The sequence below is a fragment of the Oncorhynchus mykiss genome, chromosome Y (assembly GCF_013265735.2).
Source record: "Oncorhynchus mykiss isolate Arlee chromosome Y, USDA_OmykA_1.1, whole genome shotgun sequence".
Lineage (NCBI taxonomy): Eukaryota > Metazoa > Chordata > Actinopteri > Salmoniformes > Salmonidae > Oncorhynchus > Oncorhynchus mykiss.
In genome coordinates, this window is record NC_048593.1 from 4,198,193 (window position 1) to 4,218,459 (window position 20,267).

The 20,267-nt window shown below is 42.7% G+C and overlaps 1 protein-coding gene and 1 pseudogene across 1 annotated transcript in view; one reads left to right on the top strand and one right to left on the bottom strand.

The window, feature by feature from the left end:
- The window catches only part of LOC110509300, a 36,884-nt pseudogene extending 28,091 nt beyond the window's left edge, over positions 1-8,793 (top strand).
- Positions 8,794-10,673: 1,880 nt separating this feature from the next.
- Positions 10,674-20,267, bottom strand: part of LOC110509531 (DENN domain-containing protein 1A-like) — a 221,814-nt gene continuing 212,220 nt past the window's right edge. The window contains 8 exon segments of the mRNA XM_036967220.1: positions 10,674-10,785; positions 16,334-16,396; positions 17,540-17,662; positions 18,266-18,303; positions 18,306-18,321; positions 18,494-18,565; positions 18,795-18,835; positions 19,463-19,550. Of these exon segments, the coding sequence (XP_036823115.1) occupies positions 10,711-10,785; positions 16,334-16,396; positions 17,540-17,662; positions 18,266-18,303; positions 18,306-18,321; positions 18,494-18,565; positions 18,795-18,835; positions 19,463-19,550 (516 nt within the window). The 3' untranslated portion in view covers positions 10,674-10,710.

The following is a 20,267-nucleotide window of genomic DNA, read 5'->3' on the forward strand; positions in this document are numbered from 1 at the left end:
ATTTCTAGTTAGAGAAACAAACACCAGAGAGTACAAATTGACCACTCTTGTATTTACTGTCCACTATACTTTCTTTCAGTATTATCCTAAGGGCAGAGATTAGTTATTGACAAACAGATAGTGGTGAAGTGCTGGGATTTAAATGCTTTCAAGTCTGTCGAAGATAGAGAGCCTAGTAAACGTGTGCACACCCCTTGCACAGTTGTCACATTTTGTTGCCTTAAAATGTAATCTAAAAAGGGATTACAATTTTAAAAATCCTACAGATCTATGAAGGCTGTCTCACCGTTGTCGGTGATCAGGCCTATCACTCTTGTGTCGTCAGCGAACTTAATGATGGTGTTGGAGTCGTGTTCGGCAACGCAGTCGTGGGTGAACAAGGAGTACAGGAGGGGGCTAAGTACATACCCCTTGAAGGGCCCCAGTGTTGAGTATCAGCGTGGCTGTCACGCCTGCTCCCGCTCTTCCTCCCTCTGGTGCTCGAGGGCGCCAGACTCCCCAAAATTACGCACTCAAGCCACCTTCAATAAGCACACTTGCCTTTCCCCGTCACGTGCGTCAGCGCTCATTGGACTCATGTGGACTCAATTGCTCGTGTAATTTCCTTCCATATACCTGTCTGTTTCCTAGCTCTGTTCAATGCTTCGGGAGTGTTTGTCATATGTCCTTGTTTACCCATGTGCTGTCGTGTTCTATGTCTGTTCCTGAATAAATGTTTGACTCCCCGTACCTGCTTCTCATCCCTGGAGTCAGGTCCTGCGGTGGCAGACGTGTTGTTGCCTACCCTTGCTACCTGGGGGCTGCCTGTCAGGAAGTCCAGGATCCAGTTGCAGAGGGAGGTGTTTAGTCCCAGCTTAGTCATGAGCTTTGTGGGCATTATGATGTTAAACGCTGAGCTGTAGTCAATGAACAGCATTCTCACATAGGTGTTCCTTTTGTCCAGGTGGGAAAGTGCAAAGTGGAACCACACTTGCAATTTTGTTTGAGGGCTGTGGTTGGGTTTGTCAAAGCATTTTTCTTTGTCAAATATTTTTGTCTTCACTGCTAGATTAGTGATTTACCCTGTGTGAAATAGGTACACATGACTGCTTGATTGTCATCCATAGTATTGCTTTCCTTCTATAACAACTCCATCTCCACTCTGACTGAGGTCCCCTCCTGGATGTACCATCATGAGAAAACTGTGAGCTACAGTGCCTACGACATCGGGAGCTTCCACGGCACCAACTTCAGTATCTCCTTTTTTCCTGCGCTCACTGAAGCTCAAAGGCCTGCTCTTCCAGCTGAGGCGACCCAGGGAGGACGGAGAAGTAGGCATGGGGAGAGTCCATCGTCGTGACCACTGGCAAGAAGCAACTTCTCCAATTCGAGGTCCAGTATGGACGAGTGTTCTTTGAGCACACTGGCCTGCGCTACGGAATAGGCGAGGTGCCTGAGGTGGAGGTGCACAATGGAGACCTGGCCTATGTAGGGGTCTCCCCGGGGAGGGGAAGGAGACGCAGGCATGGGAAGGACACTTCAAGGGCTGTCCGCAGGACCTGCGTCTGGACGGGGTGCATCTGGACATGGACGTGTGGAACAGCACACTAAATAACTCAGGAGAGCTGTACATCCCCACCAATGCTGAGAATTAACCTATTAACATATTAACCTCTGCGCACAGAAAATTCGACCACATACGGTGATCGCTACATAAATAGTCATATTAAACATTCATGAAAATACAAGTGTCTTACAGGTTTCGAAAGCCTAGAATCTTGCTAATCCAACTGCGTTGTCAGATTTAAAAAAGGATTTACTGCGAAAGAATACGATGCGATTATCTGAGGATAGAGCCCCATAAAAACAACTATTTCAATCAGTACAGGCGTAACAAAATCACAAACTGCAATAAAATAAATTGTTTACCTTTGACGATCTTCCTCTGTTTGCAATCCCAATGTTCATTGTTATACAATGAATGGTATTTTGTTTGATAAACTCCATTTTTATAGCCGAACACGAAACATTTTGTGAACCGCTTGTGTCGTGAATTCCATCTCATTCTATTTGACGACACATTCGAGGTAAATACACACACAAAACGACTTTTCCAGTCATGTTTGGTTTCATTGCAATCAACTGGTTTGTTTGTAACACAACCAAACCTGATAGGTCATTTCGCGGGACGTATTGACTGAAAGAAACCGATTTGAAGACAAGTAATGACGTCATTGTGCACCAATGATAAGACCGCTGTTTCGTTGATTGACTGTATTTTAACCCAATGACCACTGATCGTCTTGAAATCTAGCTGGGTAGATTGCCAATGAGCTGAGGTAAACGGCAATATGTAATGTTTATGTGTTGGAAGACCAACCCATGTAGTAAATTCCGGTGTAAAGAGGTTCATTCGCCGTTGACGATTCATACCGGAAGGACCAACGCTTGTTACGCACAGCATTGTTTTGGTAAAGCGCATATTCAGCTGTTTATATATAAAATCAGTATGGCGACTAAGTCAGGGAAAGCTAAATCTAAGTCTAGATATCCAGATGTACACACAATTTTAGAAGAAATTGATCGAGGACGATTCATTTAGCGATTCCCAAATGGAGGAATATTTTTTGAACGGACAGGACATCGTTTTGGACTGGTAAGTTATTCTCATGCTAATGCCGTTGTTTGAAATTAATAATATAAAATATTATTTGTGAAATGAAATAGCCTATTTGAGGCTGTTGAGGGGAGGGCAGGCCCACAACAATGGCCAAAGTGAAATGGAGACAGTAGATACAGCTGGTCTGTTGTAATATAATGAAGACAGTAGATCTAGCTGGTCTGTCATAATATAATAGAGACAGTAGAGCTAGCTGAAATGTCATATAAATGAGACAGTAGAGCTAGCAGGTCTATAATAATATATTCAACCTTATGTTCCCTGTACTCTATATCTGTTTATTATATCTGTTTATACAGGGCTCATATGTGAAACTATTCTAACTGAAAACTTTGTTTCACAGTGACACTGACTCCGAATGGGAGCCCCCAGTGCCAAGGTGTCCATCCCCCATTGAAGCTGGTTTCTGCAGGCATGGATGTGCCTCAGGGCCAAAACGGCACAGCATGGAGGCGTCGCTGTGTTCTTTGCAAAATGAAGTCCCCCATCATCTGCACCACATGCTTGGTGACCCTCTGCTTTACAGCAGAAAGAGACTGCTATGGCACCTGGCATCAGCAGCACAATATTGTGTAAGACTGAGGGTCTTCCAAATATTGAAAGTGTTATTTTGTAAATGTATATTTATTTTTCTTGTTTTTTTTTTTTTTAAATTGAGGGGGTGTGTTAGAATACCATTTTGGTATTTTGCATATAGTTATTCCATTCAAAATGTATAACTTCACCAATTTGGCCACTTGGGTACATTTGGGCTACTTGTGTGGGACACCTGGGTGACTTCATGATAAATGTCATGTAGCACACTCATTTTGGAAGTTATCATTCTGAAACTTTGCACAAGTACTGTTGCCCTCTTATGTTTTTCACTGAAATTGTCCTCACCATCCTATCTGAATGTTTGTTTTATCTTGTTCACTTTAAAGATATAAAAATATGTTTTTTTTCTTTGTATTATCTAAACCAGATCTATTGTGTTATATTCTCCTACATTCAATTCACCTTTACCCAAACTTCAGTGTTTTCTTTCAAATGGTACCAAGAATATGCATATCCTTGGTTCTGTGTCTGAGCTACAGGCAGTTAGATGTGGGTATGTCTTCAGGCGTAAATTGAAAAGAGTAGGGGGTAGCTCTAAGAGGTTTTAATATTCCATACTGACCTATGATTATCAACATTAGAGTGAAATATTCCAGACATTAGGCGTAGGCAGTAAATGTAAATAATGTCAACTGTATCAATTCGGATTAATAAAAAAATGGAAAGACATGGTCAGTAGCAAATGAAGACAAATCAGTGGTTTGTGACTGGGGTATAATGGTCTAAATGTTGTTTTGGTCTAAAGGCGGAGCCAGAACGGAGGAGAGTGTACTACTACATGGAATTACTTTGTGTTCGTGTTGCTTTCACCAGGAAGACCTGCGAGACACGTGTCAATGGTGGCCAATGTGTGGACCTGGCTGACGGATATGAGTGTGAGTAAATATTAAGCAAATTCTTAGGTTGAAAGAAAATAACTCAAGACTAGCAAAACTTCTTAGGGTGCTGACAGACAGTGCATGGTGGACGGGGTCAGTGTTGCCAACTAATTTTCAGGGTTAGTTGCTAAGAGGCAGGTTGATTTGTTGCTAAAAGTTGCTAAATGACGTTGTGATGTCATTGCGTGATAACGTAAGTCTGCGTCATTACGTGAAATACACAATAACATTGCTCAAATTGACTGGCCATCTCGGCAAAATATATGATTTGACATTTGTTCAGGTACAGACTCCGATTCTTTTCTGTACTTCTGGCTGTACAATTTTAATTGAGACATGTTGATTGATGTTGTAAGTTCAAGCATTTGTGACCAACTATATTCATTGGGTTTGGCAAGTCGAACCCGTACTACTGCTGCTGCAGTCAGCCAACAATGATTTGCAATTTGCTGCTGGCCTTCTGCTGGCTGAGCGCCTGCTGCTGACGTCACTCACAATGTATTTTTGCAGCCAGGTGTGTGACAGAGAAAATAGTTGTGTCATTTAGAGGGAAAGCGTGTGCATTTTAGTGTTTGAGTCACTTTTCAAAAGTTGCTAAAAGTTCCAAATACAATTTTAAAAGTAGCTAAATTTGTTGCTAGGTGCTGTTTGAAAAAAAAGTTGCCAGGATAGTCTGAAAAGTTGCTAAATCTAGCAATAAAATTGCTAAGTTGGCATCACTGGACGGGGTGGGGAACGAAACAACAGCAGGGCCAGCTAACTTGCCCACTAGCTAGCTAGGTGGCTAATACTATCAGTTTACAGAGTTACATTTAACAACAAAAATAATTGTTAATCCATTTTTGGATTAACAATTGCTGTTATATGTAATTACGTTTGTATGCATGCTTAGGGTTTTATAGTGATATTCTTTTGTTTATTTTGTTGCTATTATCACCGCCGACTTTCGCATAGACTGTGTGCTGTCGCCTTGTGTGTGACTAGGGTGACAAGTAGTGTACTAGTGGAGTACTCTGCGATATTCTGCTGGCTGTCAGAAAAGCGCTTAAGGGTTTCTTCACATTTGCTTTCTTGCAAAAGCCTTAAAAATAAATCAAAATGTGTGTATCTGTCTTTGCATGAATAAAACAATTCCCACACGCAAAATGTATACTAGATAGGTTTTAGTATATTATATAACGTAAACTCACTCACTTTTGTACATCGCCTTGGTCTGTAATTTACCTTATTTTAGCGCCCCAAAAACGTAATGTCAATACCATTGTAAAGCACAATTTCTCTCCTTTCCAACAAAATCAATGACATGAGCTCCCGCTGCCAGTTTCTGCATAATTCAAGAAGGCAATGAGCTCCGTCGAGTCTTTTGTAAAAATGGTGGGCGGGGAAGAAAAACTAATGCGTGATAGTGAGAAGGACAGATATCGTGTGGGAAAACTTTAGTTTTTTCACTCGATCTGTCCAATTTATCACTTTATCGCCTCTAAAATGTAAATAAAACACGATAAAGAGTTTATATAATGAAGGTTTGTGTCGAATTTGAATCGGGCTTTTAGTGCGGTGCTAAAGTGATCTTCAGAAGTGAACAGCGGCTTTGAGAGTCATGATGCTTGCAGTGATGACGGAAAAAAGGAGTCGGTATCCCCCCCTTACCCCCGTCACTGTCCATTTCTTGTTTTTAAATTATGAGAGAAGTGCTACACCTGGTGAAGAGAGATTGCAAGACAGAAATAGTTGCTTTATTCGTGCTGTAAGTTACGGCATCACACGTCATGATGTAACAGAGAGTCCGTTTTTTCAACTTTTCTCCAATACTATAGAGCCATTACCATGCCGATCAACGCTTGAATAGAAACGTAGTTCACACCCCCGATTTTGAAGTCAAAACAGTAGTTTTCTTTGCAAATGTAACAGTATAACTTTAAATCGTCCCCGCGCCCATACCCGGGCGCGAACCAGGGACTCTGCACACATCAACAACTGACACCCACGAAGCATCGTTACCCATCGCTCCACAAAAGCCGCGGCCCTTGCAGAGCAAGGGGAACAACTACTTCGTCTCAGAGCAAGTGACGTCACTGATTGAAACGCTATTTAGCGCACACCGCTAACTAAGATAGCCGTTTCACATCCGTTACATTTGCAGCCTCGTTTGAATGTCGCGGTTGTGCACATTTGTACGGAATGGGGTGAGTTTACGTTATGTAGTGAGTTGTTTTGTTGTCTAATGTCTAACCCGTCTGTTAACCCTCAGGTGTGACCAACACTACCTTCGAGATCAACCCAGTGCAGCTCAGTGCAGAGGGTTCCCTGGGCTTGCCGCTGACCCAAGTACCTGGAGCTCCGCACCCGCTCAGAGAAGACTGTGCTGTTCTGAAGCTCCTGCTGATGGGACTGCTGGACTCCTCGATCCGCGTTGAGATGCATGGGAGGCTCAGTGTGGAGGTGCTGACCTTCTCTGACGTGCGCCATGGGGCCGATGGCACCGCTTGCACATATCCATGGCCGACCCGGACAGCGAGACTTCCCACTGGGTTATCACCGTGAATGGCATCAAAGATTACAGCAGCACCCCTGTGGAGGAGGGTGTCCTGCACTTCCTCAACGAGGTAAGGGCAGAGGTTGCTATCGCTGAGAGCTTCTTGGGCTGCCTGGGCGCCATGCGAGTCGCTGGGGTCTATCTACCATTCGTGGATGCCCAACACCCGCTGCAGCCGGCCCGCTTCCACAGAACAGGCGACAAGGATATCCAAACGGATTGTACGAGTGCTGATGTATGCCATTCGGACCCCTGCCGGAACGGAGCTTCGTGCAAGGATCTCTTTAACAAGTTTGACTGCGTATGCAAGCCGGGTTGGGAGAGAGAGAGCAGTGTGAGGTGGACACAGATGAGTGCGCCCTGCGTCTACGGCATCTGCACTGATGAGTTGGTTTCAAGTGCGCATGTGACCCGGGGTTCGGGGGTGATACCTGCGAGGAGGACCCGAATAAGTGCGAGGAACACAGCTGTGAAAACGGGGGCACCTGTGTGGATGTGAGTTCACAGAGAACTTTGTCGGCCCACTCTGCCAGTGAGTAGCCTCCCTCTTTATGCCAACCAATTAGTGTAACAGTAAGTGGTCAGGGACCATTGTCACGTGGAATAATAGATTCTCAGATCATTTGTATCTAGCTAACACATATTTAGGTTTTATACCAAGTTTTATATTGAGTTGCTAAACCTTTCAAATCAAATACAGCATACCTAATTGAAGTGACAAACAGATATTATAAATATAAGTTGCATGATTCGATATAAAATGTTTTATGAGGTTGGAGAACACATTGAGAGGGATCCTAGACCCTTCCTCCATACAGAATCTTTCCAGATCCTTGATATCCTTTGTCTGCTCTTATGTTCCCGTACGTGGAAATGGTTTGGTTTTCTTTAAACAGCCACTACTAACTTTAGTCTCTGCTATCTCAAAATATACCCCACAATGCACTGCCCTCTTCAATTCAAACCATACGTTTTCAATGGGGTTCAAGTCTGGAGACTGAGATGGCCATAGAAAAATATTGATTTCTTTGCGGATTTTGATTAGTGCTTGCGGTTATTGTCTTGCTAGATGATTTTCATGTCATGTCATCTGACCATAGCACCGTCAGGAGTTTAATAAATGGCATTGGCACTTCCAGCACAGACAAAGGATATCAAGGATCTGGGAAGATTCTGTATGGAGGAATGGTCTAAGATCCCTCCCAACGTGTTCTCCAATCTCATAAAACATTTTAGAAAAAGGTTCAGTGCCATTATCATTGAAAGGTGAGGTATTGAAAGGCATTGGAAATTATGACCCCTACAGTACCTTTGAGAGAAGAAAAGTATTACTTATTAAACAATTTCTCATTCTGTGAGCAATAAAATAATTTCCCAACAAATACAAAAGGCATTTGAATCATTTATTTTATATAGTAATTTTCACTCATTTTTATCAAGGGTGTCAATCATTTCAGACCCCACTGTATATCATGCTTGTTCTGTCTGTTTAAAATGTCCTCATTGTGTTTTCCTCCTCAGGCGTGAAACAGAGATAAATGAGTGCGAGTCTGTCGGAATGGTGGATCCTGTATCGATCGACTCAATAGGTTCTGGTGTGTGTGCCTACCTGGCTACAGCGGCCCATTCTGCCATACAAAAGTAAGAACTATTGACTTCTTCATTCTTCTCCTCCTCTTCCAAGTTATTTTGCATTCATCGTCTATGTATACATAATAAAAAAATATTGAATTATTAGTAAACAACAAATATTATTGTCTTTCCAATGCATTTATAGTTATTCATTCAAATCTCTGGATTTATATTGGTTTATTCATGAAGACTATTAAGACATGTAATGTATATTTTTAGCATTACGGTAATTTTAGAAGTCAGTCACTCATCACTGACATTTATCCCTTGGTTCCTTGCTTGTTTCCTCCTTGCAGAAACAGCCCCAGAAAGAGCGGGTGCCGTGGCTGGTGATAGCCATCCCCCTGGTGTGCCTTGGTGCTCTGGTGTTCACAGTAGGCAAGAAGCGCCAGTCGGGGGGATCCTACAGCCCCAGCGCTCAGGAGGTGGCCGGGGCGCGCCTGGAAACGGACAGCATGCTTAACGTCCCCACTGAGGGGCAACTCATCTGATCAGTCTAGATCTGATCCAATAACTGTGCTCGGGACATGTGGCTTGGCTGCGTCACGCAAAAATCTGCAAAAGCTCATCTGAGAGCACAGCACTGCTGGCAGGTGCGCAAGACTCACTGAGACAATAGACTCTAGTCGGTCTAGCTCGCTGGAGGGAGACACAGGGGAGACGACATGAGCTGCTGCCCCATGCTGGATGGATATGTTACTGGCCCAGTGGTGCCATATTTTATTTTTATTTTTTTTGTGTTTTGTTTGCCCTAATCTTATGTGTGAGTAGTTTGGAGGATCTTGGGGAGGGAGTAAAGGTTGGAGTAGTGGGGGTGGGCAGTGCGGGGTGGTTGGTAAAGAATTGAGTTGGATGTCTGAAGGAGCATCCCGGTTGGTGGTGGGGGCGTTCCAAAGTCATTGAAAACTGGGCGGGAAGTCAAAGGTCCAAGGACAACCTTTGGTCTCCGATAGACAGAGGAGGCTCCAGTGTAACACCGGCATATGCCATTCGATCGAGCGTTGAAGATGGACTTTTCTTTTTTAAGAAATACATGAACAGTGGGCACCCACTACCCCCACCCTTACACTTTTTGGTTCATGTTTTGATAAACATTTTTACTCTAGGTAGGGCAACAATCTTAAAGGGGAGTATTTTCCAGTCTATGGTTCAAGAAAACCAAACCATGGATTACAGTTTCTTTAAACAGCCACTACAAACTCCAGCTAACTTTAGTCTCTGCTAGCAAACAATATACCCCACGATGCACTGCCTCGTAAGGACATGTTTCCCCCCAAAAAAACTCTGCTCCTAAGACTCATGCATCCTCAATATGTGAAATTGTGGTATTGCTATGCACTCAAGGTTACACAGTTCTACAACCGCTGCAAAAATGGCACTGCATGAGCATTTTGGAGAATAAATGAAGCCTTACGAGAAATCATTCTGTCGCACTCTACAATCCCAATCACCAACTTTGGTTGTTTGATTATAGGTTGACATTTTAAGTACCTCACAGAGAGAGCTCTTCCACCCAATTTTGGTTAGACTTCTTAACGCGGCATGCTCACTTTTGTTTCCAAACAGAGGATAAGTGTATCTGAGCAGCTAGATAACTTGAAAGTTTCTGATTTAGAATACATTTTTTTTATGGCACTCAAACTGGTGCTGTAGATATCTGTGATAAAGCCTGCGATGGTACAGTAAATTAATCTGTCCTTATTTGGCTTAAAATTGTTCCTTTCACCAAAATATAGGGTACTGTATGTGACTGGAAATGACAAAAGTAAGCCAAATTCCACTATGCCTTTATCTTCTTGTCCCATTCTCAAACATTGTCATACTCGGACTCTGACTGTCTCGTATGAAACACTGTTTCTTAATGCAAACATCAAATCTCAGCAAGACCAATTGAAGAATAACAGGCATGAGTTCCATCAAATCCCTTAGAGAAAAGCAATGTGATACAAATATGAACTGTAAACAGAAAATACTACTGTACATATTTCTTTGTTCTTTTAACTACTGAGTGAAAGCTAAACATTTGTATTTCATTGTTCACACGTGAATGTTAATTGATATGACTCGTTCTTTGCTGGGTTGTTCGATATCTGCATTAGTTTACACTGTTTTGGCATTCTAGCCTCAATGACGCTGGCCGTTTCAAATATTGATACTGTTCATAGGTTTCGCATTAAAAGCATTCAAAATATCCAATAAAGACTGTAGAGGATTCTACACAAACAACCTTGTTTTTATTAAACTGTAAAAATGTGTGAAATGTGTAGATTCTTGTAATGCAAACTAATGCAAACTAAAACAGTGTGCTCTAGTATAGGAGTTGGTGAGATTGTAGCTTAAGTTGAGCTCAGTGATGATGATGATGATGATTAGCGTTTTCAGTGTGTGTATTATGTAGCTAGGTGGTCTTACTGTTCAGGGCTGCTCTCCAGGCCCACGTTGCTGCGAGGTCTCTTGGCCACCAGTAGCCTGGATGGACGGGCCTGTGGGAATATCCAAAATAAATATCACAAAAAAAAAAAAAAAAAATCAAACAACCTATTCTCATCCAGCCTGAGGCAAGTTACACAAAGAGGCACAAAAACCTTGTGCACATATGTTAGTCCATATGCACATTCATATGCCAATTCACATGCATAAACATTGGCCCGTATGTCAATATCAGTTGAGAGACAGATAAAAAGTCCTTCACATACAGAATATAGTGATCTAACACCAAAGACATTCCACAAAAACGTAGTGAACCGTAAGCAGTAAAACTTTGATGGGGGAGGACGTGTCATGACAGCACGACCCTACAGCTACCACCTGAGACCAGTTGGGGGTCAGCGGAGTTCATGAGCTTGAGTGAGGGTTCAGAGGTAAAAGGTAATCTGATATTTCTAGCTGCCTGTACCCAGTGGGGTCAAACTCAGGTAGGTAGAGGGAGAAGTGCAGGGGTAATTAAAAGGGAGGTAGGTGGGTGGGTGGGCGTGTGGCCACCAGCTGGCCCTATTAAGAGTCTGGGGAACAATAGCGAGGAAGGGAGTGAGGAGAGGAAAAAGGGAGGACAGGAAGAGAGGGGTGTGAAAAGTGAAAGGCTTGCTTAATTAATCCTGAGCATGGGGAGTCATGGAGGGGAGTTGGTGTGTGTGTGTGTATATGTATTAGGGGGAGCTAGCTTGTTCGTCATTGCACCATGAATGATGTCCCCTTTTCTTAATAAAGGTCCTTAGAACTAGGAGTGAACACTCCATGGTGGAGTGAACACACACCACCACAACTGATTGGTTAATATGATGTGCTTCACTGTGGAAGCTCTAAAACTTACATTTAGGTATTAAACAACATACTGAATGTGTCTTTCTAATCAATACCTCACATCCCTCCTATATAGAAGCATGCAGGGGCTCCTGAGTGGCGCAGTGGTCTAAGGCACTGCATCTCAGTGCTAGAGGTGTCACTACAGACCCTGTATCACAACCGGCTGTGATTGGGAGTCAACATAGGGCGGCGCATAATTGGGCCAGCGTCATCCGGGTTTGGCCGGGGTAGGCCGTCAATGTAAATAAGAGACAATAACACATTTCTCTAAACTGACTTGCCTAGTTAAATAAAGGTTATTATTGTATTGATAGATAACATTCTAGTGCCTCAGACAGAACGATAAATATTAGCTTTACATAACTTTGTACAAGTGACAAGTCATGCCCCCGAGTGAGGTCAGAGAGTGTCAGTCTGACGGAACCGCCCCTTTCGAACAAACTGCATAAATGATGGGTAACAAAGTTAACATCCAGGGAGACGTAGAGCTGCAGCTCACGTTTAAAGTGGTTCGAACTCTGAATATCAACACAAGGTAGAGACGATAAAGTCAACTCCGGGACAATCACTGGTATGGATGATTAGCTGTCTTAAGTAAAGTATCTTGAAAAGTGAACTTAAGTGGGAACATTCTACTACTCTTTTCAAACCATCGTATAATGCTACTCTCATCACCACACTGGGAACCATCGACACGGCTGGTTTTTCACAAATCCTAACATTTAATCCTAGTAAAAATTCCCTGTCTTAGGTCAGTTAGGATCACCACTTTATTTTAAGAATGTGAAATGTCAGAATAATAGTATGGAGAATTATTTATTTCAGCTTTTATTTCTTTCATCACATTCCCAGTGGGTCAGAAGTTTACATACACTCAATTAGTATTTGGTAGCATTGCCTTTAAATTGCTCAACTTGGCTACCCGAAACGTTTGACCCTTCTACAAGCTTCCCACAATAAGTTGGGTGCATTCTGGCCCATTCCTCCTCAGAGAACTGGTGTAACTGAGTCAGGTTTGTAGGCCTCCTTGCTAGCACACGCTTTTTCAGTTCTGCCCACACATTTTCTATGGGATTGAGGTCAGGGCTTTGTGATGGCCACTCCAATACCTTGACTTTGTCGTCCTTAACTTCTCTAGGGTAGGGGGCAGCATTTGGAATATTGGATGAAAAGCATGACCAAATTAAACTGCCTTCTACTCAGGCCCAGAAGATAGGATATGCATATAATTAGTAGATCTGGATAGAAAACACTCAAGTTTCCTAAACTGTTAAAATAATGTGTGAGTATAGCAGAACTGATTTGGCAGGCGAAAACCTGAAAAAATCCATTCAGGAAGTAGGATTTTTTTGTTGTAGTTTTCTATTCAATGCCATTACAGTATCCATTGATACTTAGGAATTTGCAGTTCCTATGCCTTCCACTAGATGTCAGTCTTTAGAAATAGTTTCAGGAGTAAGAGCAGTCTGAATGAGTGCACCCTGCCGTGTCAGAGTTTTCATGCGCGCGACCGAGAGACTTTGTTTACCTTTTATATTGCCCGGTTGAAATATTATTGATTATTTAGGCTAAAAACAATCTGAGGATTGAATATAAAAATTGTATTGATTATTTAGGCTAAAAACTATGAGGCTTGAATATAAACATTGTTTGACATGTTTCTATGAACTTTACGGACACAATTTTGATTTAATTGTCTGCCTGTTGTAACTGCGTTTGAGCCTGTGGATTACTTTTTATTGAATAAATGAATGTCTTGAGTGCAACCATATGAAGATCAAAGGTAAGTGATTCATTTAATCTCTATTTCTGACTTGTGTAACTCATCTACTTGGTTGGTTACTGTTTGTAATGACTTGTCTGCTGGGCTAGGTTCTCAAATAATTGTAAGGTATGCTTTCGCCATAAAGCATTTTGAAATCTGACACCGTGGTTGGATTCACAAGAAGTTCATCTTTAAACCTATGTAAAATAGTTGTACCTTTTCTGAATTTTTATAATGAGTATTTCTGTATTTGAATTTGGCGCTCTGCAATCTCACTGGATGTTGGCCAGGTGGGACGCTAGCGTCCCACATACACTAGAGAGGTTTTAATGAGAGAACGGTTTGTCATAGAGTTTACTCTATCAACTCAGTGGCCCCGCCCATGTGAACAGACAGTGGTTGTAAACTATGAAACATGGCCCTCTCTTCCAATCCTATATAAGCCCCTTGATGAAAATGTAACTTTCTGTTCCGAGGACGTTAGGGCGACGGTCCTACGTTAAAAGGGCTCAGATAATAACCTGTTCCAAGGACGTGTGGACTGGCAGTCCCCACGTTGGAATGACAAAGACCACCTACAGAACTAAGCCAACATCAGCAAGGACCTAACGAAATTGGCATCGAATTTCAATGTGAAGGTGACGACCTACACACAGGAAGGATGAATTTCGACTATACCAGCCAGAATATAGCATGAGCATATAGCATGGCAACTTGGTATGAAGTTTGAAGTCTTATTCACTAAAGAAGTAATACCTCCTAGCCGTCGCGTTAGCGCAGCAACTGTGGATGTGGGCTAGGAGAGGAGGGACAGAGTATGTGTTCTACCACAAGACGACGGTACTACCAAGTATCCATTCTACCATCAGACATTCTTCAAAGGACAACCTGGCCTCCCATCTACGACCAACCGATCGAAGCGCAGCTCAGAGTAAATATTTATTGCATTTTCCTTTTCCAAATGGGCGGTAATTTAGAATGCATAAGATACTGTATTTATGATAGCATGGCATCTCCCTTTGTTCCTCAGTCTTCCCGCTCTTTCACTCAAATCACCCCCCCCCCCCCCCCCCCCCAATCTTTGTGTAACCAGCCGCTATATCGGCTCCGTTCACCAGGTCCATCAATGTATGATTCATTCTGTGTGATTAGTTAGATATTTAGTAAATAAATAATTAAACCACATTTTGTATTGCTGATTCAACTTGTTAGCCAGGGTTCGTGAAGATAACCAAGAATTTACAACTTTTAGATGAGACTAAATAAAGTGACAATTAAATATTGACGGCTATTGTGGTAAAAGATTACTAGGTTAAGAGTTTATTCTGAAGATACCAGCTCTATAAACATTATTTCGTGGTGCCCTGACTTTCTAGTTAATTATTTACCTGATTAGCTTAATCAGGTAATATTAATTACAGATAAATTATTTTATAGAATGTCATATCACTTAAGCCGGCATAGCCAAAGACATGACAAATGCATGTCACAAGGATCTGTACACAATTCTTGAGAGTGAAAATGTCTCAGTTCTTATATGGATTGCAACCGCACCAGACATATCACCCATTGAGAATGTTTGGGATGCTCTGGATCGATGTGTACGACAGCGTGTCCCAGTTCCCACCAAAATCCAGCAACTTTGCACAGCCATTGAAGAGGAGTGGGACCACATTCCACAGGCCACAATCAACTCTATGAAACTGATCAATTCTATGCAAAGGACATGTGTCACGCCGCATGAGGCTTTTTCACACCAGATATTGACTGGTCTTTTTTAAGGTATCTGTATTCCCAGTCATGTGAAATAGATCATTACACAGGTGAATCTATTTCAATTGACTAGTTTCCTTATATGAACTGTAATTCAGTAAAATCCTTGAAATTGTTACATGTTGCGTTTCTATTTTTGTTCAGTATAGTTTAACGTGATTTTTGGGGAGATATCACAAAAATAATCAAGTGAGGTTGGAGGAACTTTTGTTAAAATATTTTACTTCCTCTTTCAAAATCTCCTTTGGTGAGAAAAGGTAGATAGTTTGTAAAATTATATATTTGGTTGCGTTTCTATATTGAATGTTTAGGAAAACCTTTGCTCTTATCCTTCCAATTTTTTAGGTATGAAAACCCATTCTTTCATAAATAAGTTCCTCAAACTTGTTTTGTTTTGCGTGAAGATTATTCAGTGCATCTGTAGGACATTCCTCAACTCCACTGGTGTGTAATATTACATTTTCTATTTCTGGTCTATTCTCTGTAGACCAATACTTGTAATTTAATGTGCGTTTAGAGGCCATTCAAAGGCATCACATACGATAAGTGGGTCCGCTGAACATGTATTGTGCCAGAACAAGTCTTACGAATTCCATCGTTTTTGTTAATAAAGTAGTGTCAGTCAATAAACCCTGGTTAAATGTCCAATATCCCCATCCAGCAGCTATGAGGTTAAATAACTGTTAAAAAAAAAGCTGTGTGGCAGTGGTTGGTGGACACAGCAAACCCACCACACACAGGTATAAACATACGTGGACACGCATCCACACACTCAAAGGAGGTAATACACACACAGGTATAAACATACGTGGACACCCATCCACACACTCAAAGGAGGTAATACACACACAGGTATAAACATACGTGGACACCCATCCACACACTCAAAGGAGGTAATACACACACAGGTATAAACATACGTGGACACCCATCCACACACTCAGAGGTAATACACACAGTCAAACAGAAGAAAGTTTCAGGATAATGAGTGTGCGTGGATTAGTCTCGCCAGTCAATGTAATGTGATCCTGGTCATCCTGTATGTCTGAGAGAACAGTCTGAAAAATGGGACATAGCCACAGCGCATAGTCAGACAGTATGCCAGTTATTGAGCTTGCACACACACACACCTAACCACAAACTTCAGGTGCCAAGGCCAGAGATGAGAGGTAGAAGGGGGATGTACTCACGGGCTGCGAGTTGCCGCGCTGGAGCCCGGAAGGATGGGGTCGAGGGGGAGGGGCTCGGAGGGGCTGCACCAGAGACACCCAAGGGTCACACACAGATAGCAATGGAAGGACATGATGAACACAACAACAACTGCACACAAACGAGCCACCACAATATCTTCCTTCATGACAACAGTTGTAGCTAGGCCTTCCTCTTACAACGTATCAGGTAATTGACACTGTATCCCCATTGCCAATCACAACGTCTTTCCAGAACATTGTCCTGATGTGTATGCGTGTGTGTATAAGAGAGAGAGACGACTTGTGTGTGTGTGTGTCCCCTAATTATTCAGAGTTCTAATGAGAGAAATGAGAGATGGATGAATGGTCCTGGGAGCAACACCTGAAAGACATTGTCTCACTCTTCCATCGCTCTCCCTACCATCTTTCTTTCTCTCTCTCCCTGTACCACCTTTATCCCCCCGCCCCATCTCTCAGGGTGTCTTAAGTCTTTTTCTATAGTTTAATAGTACTTTATGTTTTGGAGGTCAACTGTATAGTATTACGCTTTCTTCACTCCAGCTTAGGGTTGATAGACACTAATTAGTGGAGTGGTGTAACTGAGAAGCAATGTTATTATTATTACTTTTAGAAATGTCCATGTGATTTTATACTAGATAAACTGAACAAATACATGTGCAAGGCAGAAATGAAAAGCTGGAACAAAGGAAGGAAAGGAACAATGACGGATAAGAGCGGAGTGGAGACAAAGCGTGTGAAACAACATGACAAGGAATGAGTGCAACAGAAGAGATGGTATGATAGAGAAGGAATGACAATGACAGAGTGATAGTGACAGTGAGGGAATGATAGAGATGGAATGACATTGACAGAGTGATAGTGACAGTGTGAATGATAGAGACGGAATGACAATGACAGAGCGATAGTGACAGTGAGGGAAACAGTGAGGGAATGATAGAGAAGGAATGACAATGACAGAGTGATAGTGAGGGAATGATAGAGATGGAATGACATTGACAGAGTGATAGTGACAGTGTGAATGATAGAGACGGAATGACAATGACAGAGTGATAGTGACAGTGAGGGAATGATAGAGATGGAATGATAGAACAGACAGCACAGTAGCATAAGGGGGACATCACATCCTCAGAGACCTCAGAAACTCATTCCCCCTTCTTTCCCTCCCTCCCGTCCCTCTCGGGCCACCTGTCCAAAGTGCGCTGTGATGGGCTTCCTGCAGGCGGAGGGGGGCGACCCGGCCGTAGTGTCTTCCTCCCCGGTACCCGCTCCTGTGCCTGCTGTCGAGGAGTAGCCATTCTCTGCCAGCTCCTGGAGAGGGGAAGAAGAAGACAGAGGTTGGCATGGCCAGAGGGGGTAGTGGTGGTGATGGTCTCTGTGGAGGGAAAGGGGGAGGAGGCCCTACAGGGCTATAGTGGAGGTGGGGTCAGTGCCAGGGGGGCATAGGTGAGGGGTATGGGGTAAGTGGATGGCCAAAGGAGGGTAAAAATAGAACAAATAAAGTGCCAAAAAGGATTTAATGAACAGAATAGGGCCAGATATGGAAAAAGAGTTTGAGTGAGTGAGCGTGAAAAGAGAGCGAATGAGTGCACTGGAGTGAGCATTAAAATGAGAAAAAAAATGAGATATGAGGAGTAAAGAGGGTCAGGTTGAGAGCTCAACAGAGGGTTAGTTTGAAAGGTGACCACACAGTGGAGGGAAGAGTGAGTGACAGCCTGGTGTGGGAGAGGAAAAACCATCAGTGAGTGAATAATTTCGCCTATTGTGTGTGTGTGTGTGTGTGTGTTTGCATGCGTGTCTGCTTGTGCATGTGTGTGTGTGACAGTTGTGTTCTGTAAAGTTTTTATTCAGCTTGCGATTTGGGCAAAAGACAAATGTCAATTTTATTTAGATCAAATTTAACACACAACGTACCTTTTGTTTTAGCCGACTTTTGACTTCCTTTATCCCCTCCTGGCATGATCTTTAGCCTTTGGAGGAAAAACACAGACCGGGTTTACTAAACAGATTTTGTTTCCGTTGTTGATGTAGGGAGTCTTGTAGAGTCTACCTTTAAAGTGGCATCAATATGAGACTAAGTGAACAGTAGTGAAATATTTTGGGAGAGTCATGGTGTAACAGTCATGACAGGGGGACACTTACAAACTTATAGACCGTTTTCATGGCAGGGTTAGCCTTGGTCCTCACTGTGTTGAAGATAGCTCCACCCCCTTTCTTTTGGAGACAAAACCATTGTTAGCTGCACGGTTGTACCCCCAACAACAGTGGTAGCCCAGAGAGCACAACCAAAAATAAGTTGTTTCAACATCTCATAGGGAGACGGGTTGTTTGATGAAAATCCAACAAGTTTGAAATATTAGCATGAATGTGATAAAGAAAACATGTATAATTTGAACAGCATGAAAGATGGGTTAAAATGCAGCACTTGTCTTTGAAGACCTACCTTGACAGTGAATAGCCACTGGTGGTAGTTGTTGTCGCTGCCTGTGAAGTTAACACAGAGGTGAGGTCACAGGGGTGAAAGGCACAGGCAGCTCATGAGGGGAGACCAGCTCAAAATAATGTCCGTAACGGAGCAAATGGAATCGCATCAAACACATGGAAACCATGTGTACATTACACTTATTCCGCTCCAGCCATTGCCACGAGCCTGTTCTCCCCAATTAAGTTGCCACCAGCCTCCTGTGGTGAAAGGTCAATGTCGTAACACAGTGGGCATTCTATAAAGGTTAGTCATGGGACATGGGTTAGCATTAGGGCCATTGACACCCCAACTGCAGTAACTGGTTTGTGGTCAGTAGGCTTAAAATGTGTCATTTCAAAATGGAGAACGTCAATGAGCATTCTGGTTGGACCAGTTTCAAGACGCTGTTCCAAGATGTAGCCTACCTCAGTTTCAAGACGCTGTTCCAAGACGTAGCCTACCTCAGTTTCAAGACACTGACTACAGTTTCTTGCCTATTGAACACGACCGTGGTTTGTGGTAAGTGTGCATGATGGCACACCAAACGTCTGACATTCCCCAAAGATTAACTAAAGTGCTTGGAGACCAAGTGAAATTACCTAGTAGAAATGTTTCATATGGTTGTATTCAATGTGTGCTGAACACACCTGCATACTCTCCCATGTTGATCTCATCCTCGAAAATATCCCTGAAGCCCTCACCGGCATTCAGAAGGTCCAAGCGGCCGTCGATGAACTAGAGAGAGGGAGAAAGGTCCCAGTTATACACGGAATGTTTCTTTCATTGATTAATATAGGCAAATGTGATGTACTTATTCTATTGCATCACACATATTCTGTATGTGTATGTGGACCTGTTATCGTGCATGTATATCCGTGTGTGTACACGTTATCGTGCATGTATATGTGTGTGTACCCGTTATCGTGCATGTATATGTGTGTGTACCCGTTATCGTGCATGTATATGTGTGTGTACCCGTTATCGTGCATGTATATCCGTGTGTGCACCCGTTATCGTGCATGTATATGTGTGTGTACCCGTTATCGTGCATGTATATGTGTGTACCCGTTATCGTGCATGTATATCCGTGTGTGCACCCGTTATCGTGCATGTATATGTGTGTGCACCCGTTATCGTGCATGTATATCCGTGTGTGTACCCGTTATCGTGCATGTATATGTGTGTGTACCCGTTATCGTGCATGTATATGTGTGTGTACCCGTTATCGTGCATGTATATGTGTGTGTACCCGTTATCGTGCATGTATATGTGTGTGTACCCGTTATCGTGCAAGTATATGTGTGTGTACCCGTTATCGTGCATGTATATGTGTGTGTACCCGTTATCGTGCATGTATATGTGTGTGTACCCGTTATCGTGCATGTATATGTGTGTGTACCCGTTATCGTGCATGTATATGTGTGTGTACCCGTTATCGTGCATGTATATGTG